The 16,446-nt window shown below is 44.4% G+C and overlaps 2 protein-coding genes and 1 long non-coding RNA gene across 5 annotated transcripts in view; 2 read left to right on the plus strand and 1 right to left on the minus strand.

Annotated features, from left to right (window-relative positions):
* Positions 1–1,443: 1,443 nt before the first annotated feature.
* Positions 1,444–15,254, minus strand: NTAQ1 (N-terminal glutamine amidase 1). The gene is made up of 6 exons (XM_055799435.1): positions 15,015–15,254; positions 14,238–14,337; positions 13,698–13,748; positions 11,577–11,725; positions 11,125–11,249; positions 1,444–1,886 (listed from the first exon to the last, which is right to left on the minus strand). The coding sequence occupies exons 1-6, from the start codon at positions 15,086–15,088 to the stop codon at positions 1,753–1,755; spliced, it is 633 nt and encodes a 210-aa protein (XP_055655410.1). The 5' UTR covers positions 15,089–15,254; the 3' UTR covers positions 1,444–1,752.
* LOC129784071 (uncharacterized) lies at positions 1,897–3,937 on the plus strand. The gene is made up of 2 exons (XR_008746431.1): positions 1,897–3,682; positions 3,754–3,937. It is a non-coding gene; the product is annotated as an uncharacterized LOC129784071 (long non-coding RNA).
* A 24-nt stretch (positions 15,255–15,278) lies between the features above and the next one.
* Positions 15,279–16,446, plus strand: part of ATAD2 (ATPase family AAA domain containing 2) — a 35,192-nt gene continuing 34,024 nt past the window's right edge. For 2 of the 3 annotated variants that reach the window (XM_055799432.1, XM_055799433.1), the window contains exon 1: positions 15,279–15,832. In XM_055799432.1, coding sequence (XP_055655407.1) covers positions 15,608–15,832 — 225 coding nt within the window. In that variant the 5' untranslated portion in view covers positions 15,279–15,607. The remainder of the gene's footprint in view (positions 15,833–16,446) is intronic. The other variant, XM_055799434.1, reaches the window with a different exon arrangement.

Consider the following 16,446-nt stretch of genomic DNA (forward strand, 5'->3'; position numbering starts at 1 on the left):
ATTCTTTTACAACTATAAAAAATCACTATGCCCTATGATCATTCTTTGACAGCACCAAACAATTCACTTCTAACCTGAATTATTCTACCAGTCTGTGATTGTGTGATATACTAGTATGTAAAGTAGAACAGGCCCAAAACCAGAGAATTAAATACCCCATCTTAATCTATTTCTGTAATCCCATGTTTAGGGCACTCTTCTAAGATGTGGGAGACTGTGCTCCAAACACCCAGTCAACATAACAACTTTCCTGGGTTCCCTGCAAGGATGCAGCGTGGTACCACCTCTAAGGAAATTCAGCAGCAAGTTGATATGGAGAAATAGTGTGAAATGGGGACAATGGACATCGATTGTGATTGTATATGTCTGCTCAAGGAATGTGGGTATGGTGACTAGTCATGGGTGCGGTGTCTGGTCACATAGGCACACAGCCTTGAGGAGACGCCTACAGTTTTGAGGAGACGCCTGCCCTTCTTCCTCTAACAAAAGGGGCTATTTTAAAAAAGAATGAGAAAAGGATGAGAGATATTCTAATGCTATCTAGAGGGAGGGAGTGCTAAGTCTCCTTGCTGGAGAAGATCGGATGGTCACAGGATGGTCACAAGAACATGAATCACGTACAAACCTGCAAGACCATCACATTCCAGGCAAAGGACTGATAAGCTAATTAACATACGAAGCGGGGTTTAGGTAACGAATATGTATAGGCGTTAATTGAATATTCATTGTTTTATTGTATAAATGTGAGATGGTTGGTCACTTCGGGCATGCACGCTTGTGGAGGAGCGATCCCCCGTGCATCTGCGCGCAATAAACATACCTACTTTATAACTTTCGAGTTATAGAGTCTAATTCCACACGTCAAAGTGACTCGGTATGGGGGAGGCTTTCTCATTCCCTTCCCCCCAGCCATATGTCCCTACAGATTTCCTTATACCAGCAAGAGTGGCTGTCTGACCTCATGGCAAACCAGGTCAAGGAGTTAAGAAGTAGAAAAAAACCCGACCAATTTCACTTCTTCCTGTCAGTTTAGCTTCCTGCCCTGGCTTACCATGGGGCCAGGCAAATGCCAAGTGCATGCACATGGGGACAGGTGAGAATGCACAGCCAGCCTAAGAAGCAAACCCAACTGCAGCTTCCAGCAGCTGTCAGCACTAGAGCGGTTTAACTGAAACGGCAGGCATTTAATTCTCCCCTCCTACAGGACAAAAACCTAGATACTTACCAGGTTTTACATAGTGCTTGGGAGTTCAAGATCGTACTACTAAATCTGTTTCCTCCGTGGGTCTGACCTTTAGGCTTCTGCTAAACAAGGCCTAATTGATAAAGGTTAGTGACTACACTGAAAGGCACCATCTATTGCATCAGTGACAAAAATCATAACATAAAGAAAATATATTGTATCTCACTTCTAAACTGTGGGGACATGTAGCAATTTGAGCTATGTTGTCCAGTATTTTATGCATGTATTTTCATACAGTGTGTAAATGCTCTTTTCACTTTGGGCACAGTAGATGGAAAAGTAATATTCTTATGGTGGGATGTCTGCCTTCAAGCTGACGTTAACAAACAAGTTCATTCTTCTATTATCAAAATAAAAGTTTTTATTCAGTTCATGACATTTCTGATGGGGTATTCTATTTTCCCAAATACTTATTCCATGTACAGAAATGTAAACCATAAATAAAATGTAAAAGCAGCAAACCAAAACACATCCACTTAAAAGAGAAGCAGGGAGGACTTTTGTTCACTTCACTGTCCTTCCAAGGAATAGCTGTAATCAGTGTGTTTGCCAAATCGATGCACAAAGTCTGGAAGGGGGAACACTGAGCCCCATCCCACTTTGGGATTCATACTGATGAAATCATCCAAGTTCATCTTGGAGTCTGGAAAAGGACCAGAAAAGGGAAATACTTAAGTTCCTGATGCAGCTTTTGTAGCACAGGTACACATCTATCCAGAAAATGCCCCCCAAACCCTCTTTGATAGTTCAGTTCAAAACAGCAAAGAGCTCGTATCACACTTTGTGAGCAGCAGTCCAGCCAGATTCTGCTAATTGTATGGTGCTATGAAAACATCTATTTCCAGTCTCTGAAGTGTTGCTTTTGCTCCAATCCCTCTCTCTGCCCACGGCAATAATCACACTACCAGATCAGTAAGCATCCTTAGTTATCAGAAACTAGTAGGCAAAGGGAAGAACAAGATTTTTCCCTGTAACAGCAGCCTAGAAGGGTCCCGTAGTGTCAGAGAACCAGAGCGCAAATAACAACCAACACAGGGAACTGCAATGCAACAGGTGCTTGTAGATTTCCTGCATTCACACAAATCTGATTACTCAAAAGCAGGGGAGACAGTGTTCCCCCCATTAAGTTCTGAACCAAACTCAATTGAATCAGCTTTTGCACTGACTAGAGAGGAAGTGGATCAGAGCAGCAGGCAGAACTGGAAGTTGCTTAGTGTCTCAGAAGTCACTAGCCCCTTGGCAATCCCACAATTTATTACTCCCCAGACTACTGATACAGTGAAAAAAACCTAAAACTCTGTTGCAGACAGAAACTGCATAGATAACACAAACATTAACACCGGAGAAAGAAGGATGGGTGGGAGCTTAGCACTTCGAGAAGGGACAGTTAGTACTGATGTAGATGAGCTCAACAAGAATATAAATAAGGAGCAGTGCTAACTGATAAAAGAAAACAAACTAGGGTAAAATAATTGTGGTAGTAATAGATCAGCGACTTCCTACTCAAATGGCCCCCACCCCAAAGAAGGTGGATCCCAGGGATCATGCTGATATAGATTAAAACCAGCCCAGTGGGCATGTATTAGCTTGACACACTTAGAGTGGACAATAAGGAAGGACGAATCGTTAGCTAGCAGATGTTTTAAGATAACAGAAACTAAATAACAAAGACTGCTAATGTATGCAAAGATAAACAAGAACTTCAGGTAACTGCCCAAGAAGATGAAAAGTACATCTTGAAGAGGCGCCAGAGGGAGGAGATTCTGAATGTTTGGAAACCGTATGTATATGCATGAATTTGTATAATAAATATCGGACTGCTTGTTGAAACGGTGTGCAAGTTAGGAGGAGCGATCCCCCTTGCACCCGGTGCCGCAATAAACCTATCTGCTTTATAACTCTCCTCGAGTTGTAGAGTTCGATTCCGCATGTCACTACACCATTAGCTCTGTATTTGCTTTCCCCCCAGTCCTGAACTTTGTCCTTGCTATACACCTGCTCACTGCAAGGCCAGAATGTGCATACTGGAGGAGGAAGCGTCTGACACAACCCAGCCCATAGCCTAGAGGGATGCTCAGGTGAAGAAGGGCAGAACAAAGGGGTTTGATGTTGGGGTTTTTTGACTCCTGAACCACTGAATGAAGTGAATAGTGAATGCTGTACCACTTTTCTAAAGGATGACGCACCTATGTTTAGTTAAAGTCAGGAGATGTCCAAGGACCCTTATTGCAACATGACAGATGCACAGACTGCTAAGTCCTTGGGTTGGTTATCTTTAAAAGGGACATTTTGTCTTAGATTCCTGTTGTACATGCAATGTGGCGAAGATGGAGACTTTAAACATGATCACTAAGGAACAGAGTCTGCATAGAGACAACTCCTCAAGGACATTGTCCAGGCACAAGATATGTTAATGTTGTTAACTTGAAGATATACTAGGTCCTTGAATGGAATGTGTTAATTGTCCAGGCACAAGATATGTTAATGTTGTTAACTTGAAGATATACTAGGTCCTTGAATGGAATATGCTAATTGTCCAGGTGTGAGATATGTTAATGAGTTCCCAGAAAGTTAATGAATAGTCACAAGTGACTTGTATAAAGAGGGGGCTGAAAGGTTCCCTTGGTGTGCATGATTTTGGTGGAGCGATCCCCCATGCACCCAGTGCTGCGGAATAAAGATAACCTCCGCTCACTCGAATATTGGTAACTGATTCTTTAAATCAGAAGTCAGAATGCAAAAAGGTTACCTGCCATAGTTTCAAGAGAAAAGTAATATTTATTATCTGCTCTTTGCCAGGAGTTCGATCTGGATCTGTTCTGATCCCTGCAGGAGAAGTAGAAACCATTTGTCCAGTTTGTGGATCCCAGAGAGCTCAGTGGCTGGTGCTGGTGCAGAGTTTTGGGTTTAGGTACCTCATACATCCTTTTTCTGGAGCTGGGGAGGTATAAGCTTTGCTGACTTAGAGCCATGCTACTCAGAGGTTTCCAATTCCTCAGTCTATTCAGCTCTGACTACAAACATCTGTGGGCTTGTTTTATGTTCTTACTGATGATCTGCACAAATAATCTTTTAAAATGCCCATTAAAAGAAAACTGGAAGAGAATAAGCTTACAGAGCAGAGTGGGAGAGCCATTGGATTTACTGTTACAGCTTTCCCTCTGTATTTAAGAATTTGACATGAATGGTTCATGTGTACATTTAAGGATTAAGAACTAAACACAAGTAGGCTCTAATGAATGGCTTTTAAATCCATAGGATGTAATTTATTTCCTTGGGAAAAACCTTGTGTCATTAGGCTTACCATTATGGACAGCTAAGCAAGGAAGGGAAGACAATGTTCAGGAATCCCAGGCCCAGGAGCCCCAGCCATAATCTAGCTCCCAAAAGACCTCTGTTTGCACCACATCTACACTATGGCACAGCTCTCCAATTTGCCTGGTCTCAGTTCTCACCACTTCTGAGGCCTGGCCCCTAACACTGTTCTTGTTAACCTGTTTGGATGCTGCACATGGAAATCCTTCTGTCCAGCCAAGCATGGTCCTCCTGCTGAAGTGAGTCTGGCAGAACAGCGACAATTTGCACCTGACTCTGTGGGAATTTAAAATAACACAAGCCCAGCAATTTCCTGTTGTAGCTCAAGAACAATTAGTAGCGGATAACAGCTCTTGCTTGCTAGTAGGCTAGTAAGCTTGTTTTCCAACTCCCACCTTGCCTTCTCCCAGATGCTTTTGTTTTAAAATTAATGTGATTCTTCATACAGTTGAAGATTTCAAAGATCAATAATTCCCTGCTTTATGTGCACTGAGCATAGTAGAATAATAGTTCATAAAACTGCTCTGTGAATGGTAAAGAAGCCCAAATGGGGATTGTTGCAATAAAGTAACACACACAGCTGCTAGTCTCAGCAACTTGGAAATTGCTGTGACAACGCCTCTAAAAAGTGAAATATTCTCTTAAATTCAGAAGGATCGTGGCAGAGCATAACACAGTCCATCACAGAAGTTTAAGGAAAGGAAAAATTATTTGTAAATTGTTTTAACAAAGCAAACAAGAACATTCCTGTGAAGTGTGGATAGGGTCAGTAGATGGCACCGAAGCAGTATGTGAGCTATCCGTAGGAAAAAACCGTAGTGAGACCTCTCCCGTTTTATTCAGGTCATAACAGTCTTTCTGTGCCGCTCTTACTCAAGTGCTCTATCTGAATGCCAAGCATGTTATGTTAGATAGACCTTACAGTTTTAGGAAACGGCTCAGGAAAAATGCATGAGAACACCACAAAGTCCTCTTCCTGAAGCAGATCAAGAGTGACAAACAGCAGAGTTTACAAAAGGGACATCTGGATGCTCCAGTTGAGAAACCAAGAGGATTTCTCCACAAAAGCAAGGAGGAGTGTGATTTATAGAACATTTATACAAGGTCAAGAGCAACAGGCTTGTTTATTTATGTATTTATTTTAAGATTTACATTACACTTGCAGTTCTCCTCTGGTGCTGTTACTATTATGCTAGCTTGCATTTGTGCATGCTCAGAGCTAATCTTCCTCTTCGACCAAACCCACTTCATTACACACACTGTCAACAAGACCTAGCTGGTACATTCTGGAATGCTTGTGTAATTTTATATTTTTTAATCAAGTCTGGCACGCACTTTTGCCCCAAGCAGGGATGAAATAAAAGTGCACACACTATCAGATGGCATTGTTAGCCATGATACTTGTGGCTTCTGCCAGCAGTAGTTAGAAAGCAATGTTTCAGTCAAGCCTTGGCTGGGCTCATAGACCTTGGACTAATGGCATAAAAGCCAGCTGCTGAAGGGCTGCTAGAAGTGAGCCAGTCTCAAACAAAGCCTCCAGGATCAGTTCTGCTGCTGCCTAACCTTGGAGGCACCTAAAATACTCAGAAAGTTGGGTTCTTTACAGACTTGGGTAGGTGTCTGCAGCTCTCTTCAGATCGCCCTCCTTTGCCTGAGCAGGGAGAGAAGTTTTTCTGCAGTAGAGTCAGAAAGGCTGTCACTACGCTCAGCTGGAGAACGCTGTCCCCACAGCCGATGAATAACTGACTGGGCAAGTCATCCTGGTCCATCTCAGTGTAAAACAAAGCTCATCACCTTAAATTATCTTTCACAGAAAATGGTATAATTTCAGTAAGCCACTCACAAAATTTAAGTACTTCTGTCCTTAGCTGTACCTTTATTACCTCTATCCTGACTTGATTCTTTACTTCCACAAAAGCTCACGAAGTAAGGACCTGATTTGACAGACTGGAGCTTTATTGTCAAACGAGAGGAGCAGAAGGCCCCTATGAAGTGCATATGAGCTACTTATACCTGTAGCAGTGCTTTCGTCTCTGCTTTCACTAGGATACCACCACCACCTCAGAGAAGAGATGGAGAAAGAAACTGCAGACATCTGCCTGGCCTCTGTCTAGCAGCTTGCCTGTTACATAGATGCGTCATACATAGTGCCTCCAGAATTTCTCAGCTGTCCTCCTCATGCTCTTCAAAACAAACAAAAGTAAAACCCCATCATTACGACTACCAGGGATTTTAATAATAATAATAACAAGAACAAAAAGCCTTTAGAAATCAGTCCTGCCAGTGCGCTATCGAACACCTAGGGAGAACTGAAATTCAAACCAATGCTTTTCAGTGTTAGAGCTGATGCTAACAGTTGTATGTAAGCTGTAAGACCATCTGTTCCGAGTAATTTGGAAATGCACTGTGCAAGCTGTATTTTACACAGGCTTGTAGCTAAGGAGGGCTGATCTCATCAGGACTCAAACTAAGCAGAATCAGACCTCATTAATTTGTGGAGAGAAGACTTAAAAGAAAACCCCAGGTTGGGCTCACCAGCCCTAGGATGATGAGTCTGTGCACCAAATTCCATCTTCTTAATTTTTTATTATTTAAACAAAATACCACACTCACCCCTGTTTTCTTTCAACAGGGGGCCACTGGTAACCAGATGGGACCAGGGGAATCTGCTGCAGCTCAGGTATGCTTATTGCAGCAGAGCTGCTTTGAGGACAGGGCTGGGTGAGAAAGCACTGTGCACCCAGTTAAGTTAGCCAGCTTCTCCTGGCACGCATGGCAGCAGAGCAGAACAGAGGCCAGAGCAATGTCAGTGAGAAACACAGAGGCCTGGCTCTAGGAAATGGCTAGAGCAGAGCCAGCTGCAAAAGGCTGATGCTTAGCATGTGAGTTCTGATGAGATATTGAGAAGTTTGAGGCTTTTTTGTTTAGTTAGTTGGTTTGGGGTTGGTTGGGTTTTTTAAGAAATAATGCTTTTAAAAAAGAAAAGTAATCTAGTCCCAGCTTCAATTTCTTTAAGCATGGACCGGAATTTATGACTCAAGATAAAACTTTTTTTAAGAGGTTTAATTTGCAACTCCATGAGCAGCACAAATACAGTTTAAGAACTATTCCTTTTGAGTTAGCAGTAGGAAAAAAACCCCATGCTTAATTGGTTACTGATAGAGATTCCTCGATTTAATTCCAAAAGGAATTGCATGGTCATTAAACATTTCCCAGTATACTTCATAAAAAAGGCTCCCTGGACCCAGTACCCCATCTTAGCTTCACACATTATCCTACCGATCGTCCTGTTTAGCTTACATTTGACTTAGATACTACAGAATTTCGTTTTCCAAAGTGCTATATTCAGGCTTAGCAGCTGCTCTGCTCTGGAGGAGGCCTGGTCATTAAAGTTTACCAAAAGCTTTAAAACCTAGTGGGAAAAGGAGAACAGTGTATATAAATGTAATTGATATGCTTTAACAGATAGCAAGGTGCATCAACAGAATAGTGCTGGTGTGCTGATTATCTTTAAATAACAAGAGTTCCTGGGCTCGTTTCTTTTTAACAGTACAATGTTCAAACATTAAAAAAAAAATGACTGATACATTTTTTCAGTCTTCAAACATTTGTTTAACATCAAAGACTGCATATAGCAGACAGAAGCTATAGAAAAACCTTGTATACTTTTGTAATTATCTTCTCAAGAGCTTAGGAATTTGGCTACTCTAAACAATAGCAAAATAATAAATCAATAACAATACTAACAATACTAACAATTTGATCTAAATGTGCCTCACAAATAAATTGATACTAAAACAATATGTGGTCAATTCTGTCAGCCATTAAATTGCAGTCACGTCTAACATGAAATATGTAAACAATTTAATCTTATGCAAACACAAATTAACACACAGGGCACTCTATCTAAGTGAAATGGCAAGGAGAAAAAAGTTATCTGCAATGGAATTTGGCATGGACATGAACATTAATACTCCAGGCTCTTCTATGATAACAAAAGGGTTACCACCCAGTTTTCCATCAAGTTTAAAATAAGGTGCTTTTATGCCTGATAAAACTGTGCTGAGACATTACTTTACCAGTCTCTAAAAGAAGAGAATTATCAGTTCCACTTGTTGACAGCAATGCTTTCTAAACCTGTATGTTGGCCTGTAGGACATACGCTCATCTACAGAACTGCATCACTGAAGCACAGGACTTAGATTCAGCTAAAAGTGAAAGCATGTCCTTGTTCTACAACAGACTCCTCACCAAGTTACAGCATTGTGCACACTGAAGCACGCATCATTACAAGATAGCTCAAGTGAATACAGGGAACACAAAAAAATAAAGCTGAAGAAACTAGTACTGAATGAAAGACAACTTGAACTAGACACCCTCTAGATCTGACACAATTTATTTCTGTTATGATCCGGATCTTGAGCCACCTTGTGAATGACCTTCCACCTTCACTGGGTGCGGGGTAACCAGTTTATTTCAGCCAACTGACCAGGAGACCATAGTGTATCAACGCAGAGCTGGAATACTGTGCTCTCTTTGGAGCTCCTCAGTACAAACCCCCCCCCCCCAAAAACCAACAAACAAAACACTGACACACTGCAGTGAGCCCAGAAGAGGAACATCAAGTTGTTTGGAGCAGGAGAACATGATATTCAAGGAAAGGGTGAGAGAACTGGGCCTATTCAGTCTTAAACAGAGAAGATGACAGGAAGACATTACTGCTATCTACATCAACCTAATCAGAGAACACTAAAAAGATGGGGCCAGCACCTTCCTGGGGGAGCCTGGCAATGGGACAAGAAGCAAAAATAGCAAGTTGGAACATGGGAAATTCTGAATACCTACTAGGAAGTGTATTTTGTTTTTCTTTCTTACCATTACAGTGTTCAAATATTGGAACAGATTGCCAAGAAAGGTGGTGGAATCTCCATCCTTGGAGGTGTTCAAGACTAGACTGGACAGAGCCCTAAGGAACCCCTGTTCCGAGCAGGTGTTGGACTGGATGACCTATGGATGTTTCTTTCAGCACAGCAAAGTACAAAGCAAAGAAATAAAGCATAAGAGGAATGAAGATTTACGTACCTTTCACTATCTACCAACATCACAGACAATCTGGAGGCTGGTTGAGACTATGTGACTACTGCTCATCAGTGATGTAAAGTTCAGCCAAGCAAGACAGATAAGGGGAGAGTTACAGGGTTTGCAGCTGGACTTACTACATCTGGAGGTACACATACACATCTGCAACTGTTTTGAGTCATTCTCTAACCTACTATCCACAATAAATGTTTTCTACTCTTTTGGTTTTAGTAGAATTTCTCCACATTCCTCATGCTTTCATTAGCTCTCAACTACCACAACAACAAGGTTTCCTACAGGCAAAAAGTCCTTGGCACCTAGGAGACTTCAACTAACAGTGAACCGTGAACTACAGTACAGGCATTCTGCACTCACTACACTACCTTTGTACAAAACTTCACCGGAGATAAGGGCCAAGACATAGAATTTAAGGTGCTTCATAACCCAGATTGTCTAGAAAACACCTAAAGCTTCACAATGAAGACTACATCTGTGCTCCTGCCCACGTTCATAATTCATTTCTACACTAGTGTCAAACTCCAAGCTTCCTTAGAAGCCAAAGCAAGGAAGAGAATTAACTTCCCAGCAACTTAAAACCATAACAAACTTGGAGCTAAACATGTTTCTTTGACCGTGCCTTCTCTAACATAAACGCATAACACTACTGCATTATTAAAAAAGCAACAAAACCAAACATGCAGACCAATAACATGAAAACTCTCAAAGCAAAACTTCACCACGCTTTTTGCCATCTGGGAAGAAAATGAGAGAACAAACAAACAGCAAAATGCTAGCCAGTTTGCCAAACACAGGATTAGAATAAGCTGAAGTACTGTGTGGTAAGAATGGTTTAGGCAGCTCTATACAATAGAAGAGATGGTAAGTCTTTACTTCTCTCTCTGCTTGGCCCAGAGGCTATTATCTAGTTGATCACATAAAAGAGGCCTTAAGGCTTGGGGAAAAATTTGGTGACTTGCCAGTTTGCCTTAAAGCGTCTTCAGGTCCATTTGCCTGGTAGAGAGACCTCAAACATCTTGTGCAGGCAAACCCAGCATGTTGGACAGAGCCTAAAAACATCTTCCTGTCATGATCACCTGCTCTGGCAGGATGGGACCTGACAACTAAAATATGGTCTAATCGGTGTGCTAAAAATGCACTTTGTGACCCCTAAGCAAGTTATTTGGCCTCTTTCCTTCATTCCCTGCTGTAATAAGAGAACAGTATTACTTGCCTCTCATTCTGTGCTCAGTTATGAAGATCAGTAATTAATGTTTGATAACGGTAAATGCCAGGAGGCATGCTAGACTTTACATGTTCAGAAAAGGAAGTGCCAAACACTTCATAGCCCCATTTTTTCCCACATGAAATAATAAGCTAGCTGAATGTGCTTCTGGACACATGTTATGGAAGCATATTTATTTCTTGTGTGCATCATGGACTATGTCATTCAACACTGCAAGCAGGAAAAAGGAGCTCTGGCAGCTTACCTGCAGTTTCAATGCAAGGGTATGAAGGAGGAGGTTTCTGCCATTTCCCATTTGCATCTTTCATATGAGATCTGTCAGAAGCAAATGTCTTCAAGTACAAATCTGCTCGAATCATCCTGATTTTCCTAAGTAATAATGCAAAACTGTATCAAAAGATGCATGTATGCAATACTGCATTAGTCACTCAGAACAAGAGCCCATTCCTCCCATCAAAGAGCATTAATTTCACTAAATACATCAATCAGCAATATTGTGTCAAGCAGTTTTAAAAAGAAACCACAGTAGGAAAGAAAAGGGCTTTTGATGACTAAGGTAAAGAGCTTTAGAAAAATACACAGTGCATTTATTTTACTGGAGTACAGCAAAAAACCTGTCACTACACATCCACAAAAAGAACTTCAACTTTGATTTCATGAAATAACATTCACAGTCTTTATATTTCATGTCATCACCTGTGAAATTCGGGACGAAGGCTGTCATCCAACCTAAAGGCCTCCACACTGTACACATCAAAAGGACACGGAAACGGCAACACTGTGTCAAGATCATAAATGAAGTTCTGCTCCCCGCTGGAAACATGAAGTAGGATAACATGGTAGTCCTGGGAAGAAGAGGAATTGCTATTAGTTCAACAGCTGTTACTGAGAAATTGGCAAAGAGTGAAAAAAATGCTTCCTAACAGCAGAAGCTACAGATCCTTTCTTTAAATCCTGCTTTCTGCCCTTGAAGTATTAAACCTGTAACATTTCTGGCACCAGGTTCCTAACGCCTGTGTCACCTATCATGCCTTTCAAGAAACCTTGGTATTCTCCCTGTTCCTTTGCAGCCTCCTTTGATTTAAGCCCGGACAGCTAAACTAAAGCATATGCTAACACCTAAGAAAACAGTAAATCTCTATCTCACACAAAAGTTGAGTGGGATAAACGTTTTTGTCATAGACCCAGCTCTAAATAAAAGCTCACAACAATATATAATGGTAGCTTAACATTATTTAGCGATCTCTTCTAATAAGAGATGATGTAACTGTTGCAGTAACACAGTCTGTGAATTTCAGTGCCGAGCACTTGGCTGCCAGAAGCCCCCGAAAAAAACAGCATGCAACTGAAAGAGCAGCAAATGGTGTAGTAGCTCTTGAAGCTGGGAAAACATGCCTGTGGGTATAATATCACACTTTTTCATGGTAACTATGTCTTGACTCTTGGGTTATGAGGTGCATTTTTATTCCTTAACTGGTAAGGAATACAAGCGTGGTGGAGGTTTGGAGCCACTGCCATTCCTTATGTTAGGTGCCAGGTACACACACTGCTGTTTTCCAAAATTAATTTGAAGGTAGCTCTTAACAACTTACTAAAGCTTACATTAAAACCACTCACAAAAAAGAGTCTGAAGCACTGTCTTTTGACACTTCCAAAATTAAACAAAACTACAAAGGGACTGGAATGAAAAATATCTTGGGCAAGCTATTTTGCCAGACCAATATACATATACACCTGCATGCAACACTATTTAGAATAATCTGTTACAGAGTATAAGAAAAATTAATCACAAGCTTTACATACCCTAGGACCCACTGAAACTTCAGACACTTCAATCCATGAATTTTTATGAGAAATCCACATTCTGCAGTGACCTTTCCTGATTCTCCTATTCCTTTTTAGACCCTTCATAACACTTGGGTCTCTTTTTAAACTAAACCTTTTTTGTACTCTAAGCATACTGATATTTTGGGAGACAATGAATGATTCAGAAATCACAGAACTTCAGAAGTCTGCAGATTCTGCAGAATTTCAGAAACAAAATGCCACAAGAAATAGAGGGTTTTTTCCATGCCAGATAACTGAAAGAACTCTGTAATAACACGTATTTGAAAGGAATTCTATAGTGGCAATTACTGAATTATATTGATTGATCAAATGGTGCTCCAAAGCCACCATTTGTGAGTCAGTTTAATTGCTGATACCTGGATATATATCTTTCTTGTATTTTTTTATTTTCTGTCAGGCCTACATGGATATTTTCATCCATCTACTTCTTACAAATACAGACATCTACTTAAAATTCTACAAAGCTGGTAGCCTCAACAATACCCAAATAATAATTTTCACAAATCTGTTATGTACTCTTACTGATGTTAAGGTTTGTCAGGTGTAGATTTTACTGACTGTCTCACTGTTAATTTACTATGCATGGTAAAAAGGAGCACCAAATTTAGGCTCTTTATAAATCTGTGGTAAAAGAATAACAAATATTAATACAAAACTATAGAATGGTTGAGGTTGGAAGGGATCTCTGGAGGTCATCTGGTTCAACTAGGATCTAGGGACACCTAGAGCCAGCTGACTGGGACCATGTCCAGGTGGCTTCTGTGTATCTCCATGCATGGAGACTCCACAGACTCTGCTGGCAACCTGTCCCAGTGCTCTGACACCATCACAGTAAAACAATGTTTCTTTAAGTTCAGATGGAACTTAAGTAAAGATAGTAAAGATAGCTGACACTGCCCACGTCTATTCCTGCAGCTATCAACTATAGAAGCATGCACTTGAAATTACCAAGAGGACAGAATACCTTACCCAGACAACAGGCTCATCTCCATGTCCTGATTTCTGCTTCCAGAGTGGAATCTGAAAGGTTTAAGTGAATAAATCCCAAGTAAATAAAACCTTTCGGATTAATACAGATTAATTTTGGGATAATGGGTGAGTTTTTTGCTAACCTATCCATTTCATCAGTTTACATCTGTGCTGCAGCCAGAAAACATTCTTGTGTTTTGGTCTTTCAGGAACATGAAGTTAGAGATACTATTCTGGACCACATAATATAATTCTTCTCCTAAACTGACAGATTGCAGGGAAGAATTACCCCCCCAGCTCATAGGGGCATCACGCTTTTTCCCATTGGTCATGAATGCATCAAGTAACTACAAGATCTCACATGGTGTGGTCTGCATGCCTCTGAGCCAAAGCGAGCTTCAAGAGGGTTTTGGACCATGTCTCACTTACAGGTTGGGCTGTGGTCTAAAAGCCTGGGAACATGTGTTGCCTATGTTAGGCTGCGGTCTAAAGGCCCGAGTGTCTCCATAGCTGCATTCAGATCACATCTCATTGACTCACCATCCTCCTATCATTGGATATGAAAACAGCATAAAATTCTTCTAAAGGGTATTGATCCTGGCTCCTGATGTAGTCACAAAGTTTCCAAACATTTTCTTCACTGTAAAATACAACAATTTATTAATTTTTATCCCCAACTTCATTTCTAGCAAACAGAGGTGAGCTGAGGAGCAACACCTGCTGGGACGTCGACCCACATGAACTCTGTTCGAGGCCAGAGGCTCTGTGGGTCACAGGTGGTTTTAAGATAAGCCTCCCAGCCCAAGCACAGGCTGGCACAGCCCACCAGTATCGCTCACCACTCCTGCCGCCCTAACGCCTCACGGGGTGTGGGGTGTTGGGGGGGGGGGGGGGGTGTCATGGGTGGAGTGAGGGGCTGTGGGGTGTGTGTGTGAAGGGGGGGCGGTGTCGGGGGGGGGGGGAGGGGATGTGGGGGGAGCTAAGGGTATCTGGAGGGTGGGAGGTGAGTGTATGTCTTGGGGGGCTCTGTGGGGGTGTGGGGGCACGTCTAGGGTGTGTGTGGGAGGGGACACATGGGGGGTGCTGGGGGGCTGAGGGTGTGTGAAGGGTGGGGAGGTGAGTGTGTGTGTGTCTTGGGGGGGCTCTGTGGGGGTGTGAGGGGGATTGTGTGTCTGGGGGGGCTAGGGGTGTGTAGAGGGGGGGGAATAAGTGTGGGTGTGTCTCTTGGGGGGGGCTCTGTGGGGGGGTGTGGGGAGTGAGGTGGTTGTGTGGCTGGCGTGTGGGGGTACCCCCCTGTCCCGCCCCCGCGGCCCTTACCAATAGCAGCTGGTGTAGGTGCAGGCGGGGCGGGGCGGCACCGCCGCCTCATAGGCAGCTGCAGGCCTTGCCATGGCCGGCCCTGGGCGGCGGCGCAGGAACTGCCGGCTACGCCGTCCCTGAGGGAACGGGGCCACCGCCCCAGCTCGCCTCGGCGCTTCTCAGGCGCCGCCGGAGCAGCGGCCTGAAAGTGCGGCAAGCGCAGCCCCTCACGCCCGGAGGGGCCTCCTCAAGACGGGACACGGAAGGACGAGAAGCCGCACCGCTACCGCGCGGGAGAGCGGCCCCTTTAAGAGGCGGCCCCGGCCAGCCCCGCCCCCTGTCGGCGGGAAGACGGCGGGCGCAGCGCGCGCGGCCGAGCCAATCCCCCGCCGGTAAAACAACCCGCTCCACTTTTTCCGCGCCAAAAATATCGAAAGGACGCAGTGCAGACCGTGTCCTTCCGCCACGCCGGCCGGGACTAGCTGCGCCAGGGAGAGGAGCCTGCGGGGAGAGCGGGGCGGGCAGGGCAGCGGGGCGGTGAGGCGGAGGGATCCAGCGGCGGGAACGCGGTGCGCAGGTAGGTTCGGTAACCGTCTCGCCGTCCCTTCGCCATGGTGGTGCTGCGCAGCAGTGCCGCTCGCTCGCCCGGGCCGTCGGACAGCGGCAGCCGCCGCCGCCTTCGTGCCACCTTCTCCAGCCTTATGGAGTCCAGCTCCGAGTTCATCTCCTTGGAGTCCTCGTCGCTCGGCAGCCGCCGCATCTGGACGCGCTCCGGGGCCGCCTCGGCCGCCGCCAGGGCCGAGGGATCCAGGGGGCCCGGGACAACCGACAAGGCCGTGAGTACCGGGCGGAGGTGGGAGCCGCGGCTCCGCGGGGAGATGGGTCTCGATCCGGCGGGGCCGGCACTGGGGTGGGGGCGCGGGGAGGCGGCGCGGCGGGGGAGCGGCCGTGCCTGCGGGAGCCGTTGCGGGGGGGGGGGGGGCTGGGAGAGCGCAGTCCCCGCGCAAAAGCATCGGAGTTCGGTGTCATGTGAGGGGAGGAGAAGAGGAGTTGAGGAGGAGAGTATGTGGAGTGAACGCCTACAGCCGGGCTCGCAGTCGCACTCCGCAGCCGCTCTGGGCCCCCCCAGCCCCGGGCCGGGGTGCGCAGTCCCTGGGCGGAAACGTTCGGCAGCGCCGTGCGGCCGAGTGTGCTGTCTGCGTGGGCCCTTCGCCCTGTATTTCGATTGCCTTCGGTACCTTCCAAAGTTACCGCAAAAAGATCTTCGAGCCTGCTTTGTTGGGGTGACGCTTGGAGGGAGAGCGCTGGCTATTCTGATGGCAAAAGTGCATCAAAACCCGCGTTTGACACGAAATGGGTGTGTGCTGGGGGGGCATCCCGGCCGGGCTGAGGGGCCTCTGGAATACTCTGCGGTCAGATGGATATGGGTGCTGCTTCGGGTGCTTTAAAA

This window comes from Falco peregrinus, chromosome 3, assembly GCF_023634155.1.
Source record: "Falco peregrinus isolate bFalPer1 chromosome 3, bFalPer1.pri, whole genome shotgun sequence".
Classification (NCBI taxonomy): Eukaryota; Metazoa; Chordata; class Aves; order Falconiformes; family Falconidae; genus Falco; species Falco peregrinus.